Source organism: Sorex araneus, chromosome 2 (assembly GCF_027595985.1).
Source record: "Sorex araneus isolate mSorAra2 chromosome 2, mSorAra2.pri, whole genome shotgun sequence".
In the NCBI taxonomy this organism is placed as follows: Eukaryota; Metazoa; Chordata; class Mammalia; order Eulipotyphla; family Soricidae; genus Sorex; species Sorex araneus.
The window spans coordinates 6,157,268-6,168,004 of record NC_073303.1 but is presented as its reverse complement, the minus strand read 5'-3'; the positions used below and the strand labels follow the sequence as shown (position 1 = coordinate 6,168,004).

At 38.5% G+C, this 10,737-nt stretch overlaps 1 protein-coding gene across 1 annotated transcript; it reads right to left on the bottom strand.

Annotated features, from left to right (window-relative positions):
• Positions 1-950: 950 nt before the first annotated feature.
• Positions 951-1,886, bottom strand: LOC101539749 (olfactory receptor 2W1-like). The gene has a single exon (XM_004622008.2). It carries the CDS (start codon positions 1,884-1,886, stop codon positions 951-953), a length of 936 nt encoding a protein of 311 aa, XP_004622065.2.
• Positions 1,887-10,737: the final 8,851 nt, after the last annotated feature.

Genomic DNA, 10,737 nt, shown 5'->3' with positions numbered 1-10,737 from the left:
AAATATTTATTATTTCCCCTTCTCAGCTCGTCTCACCGTACCCAGCCTGTGAACTGATGGCAGCACATTTTGAGCCAGTGCCCTTCAGGGAAACAGTTTTTTTTTGCTTTTTGGGTCACACCTGGTGATGCACAGGGGTCACTCCTGGCTCTGCACTCAGGAATTACCCCTAGCGGTGCTCAGGAGACAATATGGGATGCTGGGAATCAAACCTGGGTTCGCCGCATGCAAGGCAAATGTCCTACCAGCTGTGCTATTGCTTCAGCCCCTGTATATATATCTTTAAAAAAATATTTCCCTCTAAGATTGGTTGCCTCCTAGTTTGAACTCTATCAAAAATTGTGTTGTAATATTGGAGCATGGATAGGGTGTGTGGTATGAAGTGTCCAGGAATAGATTCACTGGAGGGTGAGGCTTGGCCAGAGCATGTGGGGAGTGGCCAAGAATGTCCTGGCAGTTGAGTTCTGGAGATTTTTGAATGTGTCCCTTGGGGCATGGAGGGGTTTGACCTGTCCCTTTCCTGACACCCCCCAACAGTGATAAAGTCTGGTTCGGGGTCTTAGAGGCATGGCTATGGTGTATGTCCTGTTATGGTACCTTCTAGGAGAGAACATGTGATCTGGATGGTTGTCGATGACAAGATCACCTGGTGCCAGCCAGAGGTGTCTAATGGACTGACCGCTGAGTTGCTGGAGACAGGGGGATAGAGGCATCGTATTCTACTTGAACCTAGAGTTCTCAGTTTCAAGTCCCGCATACCTGGGTTTTCGGGGGATTCACTCATGGATGAGGTTCGGCTGGAGAGCGGCAGTGAGCATGGCGGGGTTGAGTCCTGGAGGTTTTTGACTCCAGGTGATAATCTTTGAATAATATTGAACAATATCGCTTTCTGTAGTTCAAGACCAGTAATTTTTTCTGTAGCTTACTGCATTGATTTTTCATGTTTCTCATTACTTTGCTGACCAGGATTTTACACACAGGATTTTCCTGACTGCATTCTTTACATCTTTGTTTCTTAAGGAGTAGATGAGTGGGTTAAGGCTTGGTATTACTATCATGTACACCAGAGCAATGAACTTGCCCTTGTTTTGGATGGAGTTGTTCTGTGGCTTTATGTACATAGACATGAGAGTCCCATAAAAGAGGGTCACCACAGTGAGGTGGGAGCCACAGGTGTTGAGGAGCTTCTGCCATCTTGTTGCTGACTTGATCCTCATGACAGCCCGAGTGATGACCCCATAGGAGATGAGAATTGCTGATAGAGGCACCAGAAGAAATACCACTGAGAGAGAAAGGAAAAGTACCTCAAGTACTTTTGAATAGGTGCAAATAATCTTGATAAAATCTAGGATCTCACAGAAAAAATTATCAAACTCTTGGTGCCCACATCTTGGCAATGAGAATGTCAGGAGTGAAATAGATAAGGAACAGCCAACAGCACCTAACCAGGAAATTATGACCATCCTATGGCAGAGCTGAGGGTGCATTATCACCATGTAGTGCAGAGGCTGGCACACAGCAGCATAGCGGTCATAGGCCATCATAGCCAGGAGCAGACACGCTGTGGCACCCAGGTCCAGGGAGATGGCAGCTTGCAGTATACACCTAAGATGAGAAATGGATTTTTCTGGACCCCACATATTTACCAGCATCTGGGGGATAACACTGCTGGTGTGACAGAGATCCGAGAAGGACAGATTAGAGAGGAAGAAGTACATGGGTGTGTGGAGCTTGGGGTCCAGGTGAGACACCAGGATGATCATTGTGTTTCCCACCAGAATCACAACATAGAAGATGAGGACAAGCACCGAGATGATACGTTCCAGTTGGGGCCATTCAGAGAACCCCAGAAGGATGAAGTCTGTGGTGGAACTTCCATTGTTCATTTCCACTGCTCCTTTGAGAGACTGGGAGATGTGAAAATTACCATCAGTCCTGGGTTGTAGCACAGATCTCCAAAACTTGCTCATGTGCACCACCATTTCCCTCTTTCAGTGATATTTCATATGAAACTGCTTTCACTATTTCCCTGATGTTCAAAACCTAAAGCCCCTTCATAATCACAGCTGGTAAGGTGGTAAAAATAAAATGTTGAATCTATTCATTCTTAATTGTTAGTTATTGAAAAGGTCTAATATGTTATTTCACCTAAATTTAACATATTTTGAATAAGCATAAATCCACAAAATAGTTTTCCAGGTTTTAGACAGAAGTGCACAGGTTGGTATAAATACATGAATTGTATCACTGTATCACTATCACTGTCATCCTGTTGCTCATCGATTTGCTCGAGCGGGAACCAGTAACATCTTCATTGTGTTACTGTTTTTGGCATTTTGAATACCCCATGGGGAGCTTGCTAGGCTCTGCTGTGCAGGCGAGATACTCTTTGTGGCTTGCTGGGCTCTCTGAGAGGGGCAGAGAAATTGAACCTGGGTTTGCCTCGTGCAAGACAAATGCCTTACCCACTGTGCTGTCGTTCCAGCGACATGAATTAAATTATGAATATTTGATTATATGAGGGCTACCTTCCACATTGGCATACTTTTACTTAGGGTCACATTTTTCATCAGGCCACATCTGTTTCCTGGTCAGCGGGGATGTAATCGGAGACTTCACTCTTTCTTAAACCTATTCATTACAAATCATTACATTAAACTTAATCATAAACCTTTTCCACTATCAATGGAGTAAGATAAAAAGTGAAAGTTTATATTTTTGGGGTTAGCACAATTATAAGAAACATAAAAATCAGAATCACTATGCATATCCTCTGTCGAATTTCTACGTCCACCACTGATAGTAATTATAATCGTAATAGCAATCACCATGAGTAGCAGCCTTCGTAGTATTCCTTCTTTTTGTACACCAGTGTTGCCGCACCAACTTCTGTGTTACCATTATTCTCTTTTTTTGCATCTATTTTTGATGCTATGGAGAATCAATCTTCTTTTTGTTCTTTTTGCGTCACACCCAATGACACTCAGGGGTTAGTCCTGGCTCTGCACTCAGTAATCACTCCTGGCAATGCTCGGGAGACCATATGGGATGCCAGAGATTGAACTCAGGTCTGCTACTAGAAGCCCTACACGCTGTACTATCGCTCTGGCCTGAATCAATCATTCTAAATATTTACCTTTACGTGCATGTACAGAGATCATATTTCTTTTCCCGCTTTCTGTTTGTGGCAGGCCCTCTCAGGTGCTGCCCAGGGACCATACTCAATGATTCTTGGGAAAGTGGGCAAAGGTTTGCATGCCAGGGCTTGCAGGTGTGGTGCTGCTGGACCCTGCATTGCCAGGAAATATCTTAGGGGCCATCTGGATCACACCTGGTGATGCTTGATGGTCAGGAAGCCATGGTGGGCGTATGCAAGGCTCAAGCCTTTACCCCAGTACTGTTATGAATCATCCAGGCACGTTTATGGGATAAATTCTTGTTCCCCACATTACATCATATCAAAAACTCTACTGATTTTTTTCAGTTAAAAACAGAACTGATTTCAGAATCATTTGGTGTCACATATCCATAGCAGCCATCTGTATGACTCCTCAGCATTGGATATTGAACAAGATGAGGAACGGAGGCAATTCCTACAGAAAATTCTTCATTACAATGTCAGTGTCGTTTATTTCCCATGAAAATTTCCAATTACTGGAGTTGATTATTCGACTCCTTTGGATTCTATAGTTAAATTCAACCAAATTACTTTCACTCTATGGGAATACAAATATGAGATAAGACATCAATTCACTATTTCTGAATCTTGTGTCCAAAATGAGATAAATGAAATGCTTGATGATGAAATTAATTAATATATTTTCATGCGTATATTGTGACTATGAACCACACACTCTGGGTACTTTAAATTTCTAATATTTATAGCATTTACATCAGGATAAGGTAAGATTCAAGGTAGATAAGTATCAAATAATATGAGATAGAGACATTTTGTTGTCAATTCAAAAAGGCACTCAACATAATAGTGTGTACTATTGTTGTGAAGTAAGATGAACGTTAAACGAAACCGAGTGATTCAATTTAATATTCTGGAGTCAGTTTGTGTTGCTTTGGGTTAAATACTAGTTTCAAAGTGGGAAGCTCTGTGTTCTTGTGAATTTAGTGAATATATTTTTAGACCAATTTCTTTGTCTATTAAGTGACGATAATATTTTGTTCCAAAGGAAAGGTGAAACATTAATATTTCTGAGAACATTTGGTATTATGGAAGGTTTAAATTTAAATCTTAAAATCTAAAAAATTAACACACTTACCCTAATTAATTATTATTCTCTCAACCATTTGTTCTTCTGTTTTCACTTTGATGTTATAATGGTGATTTAGACTAAATGGAATTGTCTAGAATTTTCTACATAACTTAAAAAAAGGCAAAACCTACATCTGGTAAGAGGATACTTATGATCCCAGCATAGATTTTGAATTGACAAATCTCAGAATAGTAGAGTAAAAAGATTTGAATCAAAACTTCCAAAATGCTTCTAAAATTCATTTGGCATTTGCTGTCATTTAAGCTTGGTTTAATGACAGGAATTAAAACACAAAGGATTTTAGGATCAAATTGGACTCAAGATTCAACAGATCCAGTCTCTGCTCTTGGATGGCCTCACAAAATAGTCACACAATTTCTATTTTAATCTTTTCAGTAACTGGGGCTGGAGTTGCACACAAAGCAATCTCTTTTCCTTAACCAACACCACATTCGACTTTGTATGTTGAGTTAAAGATACCTTTTTGCAGCACCCCGATACTGATTTTTATTCATTATTTGGAAAGTAACACAACATAGTCACTCCAACATTTCCTGAATTTAAAATAGTTTTGTCATCAAACAAGAACACATAAAAACATAAAACTCAAAAAAAACGAAGGTGGTTATTTGTGTTACTTGACCTGAAGTCAAAAGTAGAATATTGCCAATCACTTTAGTAGCTTCTGTTGATCCTTCATCCCAATCACAGTCATTCCTGTGCCCCAAATAGTCCCAGTGCTGATGATGTTTACAGTTTGTCGCATTTGTAACTTGTACTTGCTGAATTATCCAAATGTTCATCTCTAGGTAGTACTGTTTAATGTGTCTTTTAAAGTCACTATTAATATTAGGAATGTTTATTAGATATATAAAAAGATATATTCTTAGATTGTTCAACATGTATGAACTTTGATGTCATGCTTCCTTGATTGCTAATGAATTTGACATACATGAACTTTCACTGCCTCAGGTTATTGAACTAAAATATTGGTATGCTATTTTTCAAATGAAATATAGTTTAAAATTTTTATTGCAGAGATATTACATCTAATAACAGCCCATTTTTTACAGGTTACATTTTCTGTGATATTTTAGACAAATGGACCAAACATATTTTAATGTAAGTTGAATATCTATGATGATAGTGAGAGAAAACTGGAAGCAAAATGTCACAGTGGTATGACATTTTTGATGTTTCATTCGGCGCAAGGGAAGAAGTACATATTACTGTAGGCACAGTCAATGGAGTGGATAGTTTAAAAATAGTTCAGGCCCCAGACTTGAGGGCACAGCATGAGGACTCTTTGAGGCCAGTTTAAAAATGTTTTGAGAGTCCTGAGTGACAGCACAGCGGATAAGGCATTTACCTTGAACATGGCCCAACCGGGTTCAATCCCCGGCATCCCATATGGTTCCCTGAGCACTGTCAGGAGTAATTCTGACTGCATGAGTCAGGAGTAACACCTGTGCATCCTGGGTGTGACAAAAAAGAAAGCAAAAAGAAACTTTGAGAACTTGAGCAATAGAACTGAGCTCTCTCAGATCAACTTTTCTCCTACTATCACCTGATTTAGGATGGCTTTGACGAAGATTAAAATGATAGATGGAACATACAGTGTGCCTCCTGGCACATAGAGAGTATTCAGCAATTGAAAACTCTAGTAACTCCTCTTGCTGAAATTTAATTGAACTTCCAACCCTGAGACAACATGGACACTTATTGGTAACTCACACACGTTTTACAACTTTTTTTTTTTATCCTGTAGACTCTATTGTCTGAAATTTATGCATTGTGCAATGTTTTACTTGTATTTTTCATATATCATAGAAAAAAACTTACCAGGAAACAAAACTAAAGGAAATTATCCTGTTTGGATGAGGGAAGAAGTCCCAGCTGTCACGCTCTCCAGTGGTTCAGTGTCTCATGATCCCGTGGCGATGATTCTTGCTTCTCTGCTTTTTCAGAGAAGCTCTTCATAGGCAATGGTCTCCTCTAACTCTTGGTGTAGGCACTAGTTTCTTCCACTCATACCACAGTTACATTCACATCTGGTTGGAAAGGGGGCACTGGAATTTAATAGAAGTCTTTATTAAAGACATGGGAATAAATTAAATGGGAGACTGGTAAATGATCTGATGAATTTAGGTAAATGTACTTTTGATATGCTGTCTCTTTATTATGAGCAATGCCGGGGGTCAAACCCAGAACTCAAACATGTGGCGAGTGATCTTCTGCTGATCTATATCCCTAGGCAAGGATGCTCTCTTTATGTGCAATCAGAGACACATTTGCAGGTAGATTTTAGCCTAAGAGAGGAGACTACTATGGTCATTTGTGTATAATGCAAGAATCATTCTTTGTAACATGGAAATATTTATGTGCAATACTAAATATTGTACATATGTGAAAGTAATTAAGACCTTAGAGACTGGTGTCACAAAGGAATTCTTCATTAAGAAGTGCATGTATAACAGCAGAGACTTAATTCTAAAGCAATTATATGGGATGCTCCCTTAGGTGCTAGTTTTCATTTTTAAATTTCCTTGTACATCTAACATGGAAAATTTTGCTAAATGATTTTATGTTTTACTATGCTGTTTGAAGTTGAAAATATACATACATGAGCACGCTTAATTACAATTTGGTTTATTCAATAAATTCATTATAAAAATTTGGATAAATAAGAAAATCATCTAGGTGTTGTGTCCACAGGAAAGAGAGTATTTTATGAAATGTTATGGAATAATAACTTTAGGTTCACCAATAATATCTTTGTTATACTGTACATCTATTTAGTAAAGGATGTTTATGGCTAATTTAGAGCTTCTGATATGCATTTTCATTCTCCTATTTACCGCCTAAACCATTTTGATTCATCAGACTGTGTAAAGATATCTTTTCTATATCAGCACGCACATACACGTATAATTACCTAAATAGCATGCAGCTAAGGTTCTGTTGGTTTTGAACTTCACAAAGGGGATTTTACTGAATCCATGATTCTGGTCTGTTTCTTTTTTCACTTAACCTTTTATTGCTATGCTGATCCAATATGTCTGAGTTCTATTATTTCTACTGCTATCTAAGATTTCACTGAGAAAATCCAGTGATTTTTGCCTATTGACATGTTGATGGTAAATTTTAAAATTTACATTTTTGGCCTCTATGGAAGACTGAGTTATGATGGACAATGTTGTGTATGTCACTTGTGAGAGTGATGCTGGGCTTTGAATTCTTAAAAGATCATTGCTCATGAAGACATGTGCCACCTCCCTCTGCCTTCTACCTCTTTATTTTGATGACTGTCAGCTGTGAGAGGGTCTGTCAGATGGTCTGGGTGGATGGATAGGGCATATATTCAGAAAAATGCACAGTTAGTTGATTTTGTTTTGTTTAATCACTGTGGATTATAATAACATGAAACTTGATGGTGCAGCCTACTGGAGACTTAGGTCACATGATATAGCCCGTTAACAACTCTGTTGTCTCTTGATCCTTGACCTACCCAAGCATGGTTCTGTGTAATTATCTTTAATCTATTAGCTTCTAACTTATAGGACAACTTTTATGTTGCTACCTTGTGATGTTTTCAGAAATGGTAGTTGTTTATTCTGGGAAGAGTTTAAGACTCGAACTCCATTTTGAATTGTGGTATAGTTCTCAGAATAGGAAAGTCAAAATGAAGACACTGAATTTCTGTTAGTACTGCAATAAGGCGGGCGTGCGGGCAAGAGACTCTCTGCCTCTCCCCACGTTCAGACCCTCATGCATGAAGGTACAGGCAGAGGAACCCAGGTGTGTGTAATCCCATCAACGGCCAACATCCAGAGAGAGACTTAAAAGCAAGCCCTCAGATATCTTTAGCCTTCTTCTCCCTCTGGGAGAAACTGGCAATCTTCTGAGAGTTTCCTGCCCACATGGGACAGCCTTGCAAGCTTCCCATGGTGTATTCATATGCAAAATCCAGTAACAAGCTGGATCTCATTCCCCTGACCCTGAAGAGCCCCCAGCGTAACATCGTTAGGAGGGCTGAGTTGAGATAGACTTCTAAGATCTCAGGGAAAGGATGAAATGAGATGTTACTGAACCCACCTGAGGAATCGGTGATTAACGGGATTTCATGATTCGTGATTCGACTGCAATAAGGTTCATGAAATAATTGGAAAATAATAACCATAAAGAAAAATAAATAAGTCAATTTATTTATTTTTATTTATTTATTTTTAAAATTTTTATTAGAGAATCACTGTGATGTATAGTTACAAACTTATGAACTTTTGTGTGTGCATTTCACTAATATAGTGATTGTTTACCCATCCCTCCACCAGTGCCCATTCACCTCCACCAATGATCCCAGTATCCCTCTCACCACCCCCACCCCAAACCCCACCACCCCACCCTGCCTCTGCGGCAGGGCATTCTGCAGGAGAGAGAACAAAAAGGAAAAACAAAAAGGAAGTAGGTCGTTTTAATACTCCAATTTCGCAAAATATTTCTTACTACTAAGAAACAACAGCAGGAAGAACAGAACCAGTTTTAGATATTTCTTTGTAAATTGGTTCATGATGTCAGCATAGAAACATTTTTACTTTCCAAGATATTTAAGAGTTTTCAGTGTGGATAAGGGACTGTATCTACATCAACCAGTTCTAGACGTTTCTGTTGTTTCTTTACAAATCTTTATGTAACAGGAGATAACTAAAAGAAAGAAGAACTAGTGAGGTCTATTTTGGCACAATCATTGATATATTGCTTTAGAAAACCTTAATTTGGATGGTAACACCTTTCAAGCTTTTAACTTGTATTTCTGAGACAGCATTCTAATAACCTGTTAAAACTGGTCAAAAACAGGTTAGATACCATGATTTTTTCATGTTACTTTTGATGAGTTAGGATAACAATGTCATTACAGTACATACAGCATGAGAACCATTGTCCCTGCACCATGATGTCTAGGTCCTATCTGCTTTCTCTTCATCATTGTCATCTCCCTTCCAGTGGTTTTTAGTTTTATTTTATTTTATTATTTTAGTTTTGGGCCACACCTGATGATGCTCAGGTGTTACTCCTGGTTTTTCACCTGGGAATTCCTCTTGGCATGCTCGGGGACTATATTAGATGCTGAAGAATCTAATTTGAATCGGCCACATGCAGGGCAAGTGCACTAACTGTTCTACTATTGCTCTGGCTCCTCTGGTGGTTTATAAAAAAAATCACACTTACATGGTAGATGTCTGTACTCAGGCTTATTGGAAGCCCACCAATCATCTTGCTGTCTAAATTTTTGTAATATTCCAAAATGTTAGTGACCATTCTATCTTGACTATGAGAAAACGAGTAACATTTCTTTTTTATTCTTGCCTCTTCCAATCACAAACACATTCTTGTATATACCTCAAGGATTATAAGGAAGATTCTATAATATGACAGGCATGAGACAAAAACTAAACTGTCCTTCTAATCTAAACAAAACATTCCACAAGTCCCAGGTATTTCATTGTCTTAGATTTAAAAAAATCGTGAAGATTCTCCATTATTTGTTATCAAATAGCACAGCAGTAAGGCATTTACCTTGCATGGTGCCAAACCGGGTTCGATTTCTCTGCTCCTTTCGGATAGCCTGGCAAGCAACCAAGAATATCTCACCCGCACAGCAGAGCCTGGCAAGCTACCCGTGGAGTATTCAATATGCCAAAAACAGTAACAGCAAGTCTCACAATGGAGACATTACTGGTGCCCGCTCGATCCCCGAATGACAGTGACAGTGACAAACATTTATTATATGTATAGATTGCACAATCATGTGTACTATAGATTTCTTGAACTTGTTATTGCTCACACCACAGACATTGTTGGAATATATTTGCATACAATGATTAGAAACAGAAAAATCTACATTGTTGAAAATCTCACTAATGCCTTTTTGTCAAATATAAATCCGAAGGAGCACATAAAGTGACAGATAGCCAAAACACCGATATGGACATATTTTGTATGGACTTGAAGGAGGAATCAATTACCTCTGTAAGAGCGTCTCAAATGATGAGATAAAATTTCAACTGAGTATAGATGACAAAGGATTTAAGTAAATAAAAAAATTAAAGCTCAAGATTTGTTATTAGTCATTTTCACAATGAAAAGTTGATACTCTTCCAGAGCTCACTGATTCACATTTCCAATGGAAAGTAACCTATATTTTAAATTTCTAGAGTCTCTCTCTCCTTCCTTCCTTCCTTCCTTCCTTCCTTCCTTCCTTCCTTCCTTTCTTTCTTTCTTTCTTTCTTTCTTTCTTTCTTTCTTTCTTTCTTTCTTTCTTTCTTTCTTTCTTTCTTTCTTTCTTTCTTTCTTTCTTTCTTTCTTTCTTTCTTTCTTTCTTTCTTTCTTCTTTTGTCTGTCTTTCTGTCTTTCCCTCTCTTTCCTTGATTCTTTATTTCCTCCTTCCTTCCTTCCCACTCCCTCCTTCCTT

Coding starts and splice junctions, on each gene's coding strand:
- LOC101539749 (XM_004622008.2), bottom strand. CDS start 1,886: ATGAACAATGGAAGTTCCACCACAGACTTCATCCTTCTGGGGTTCTCT.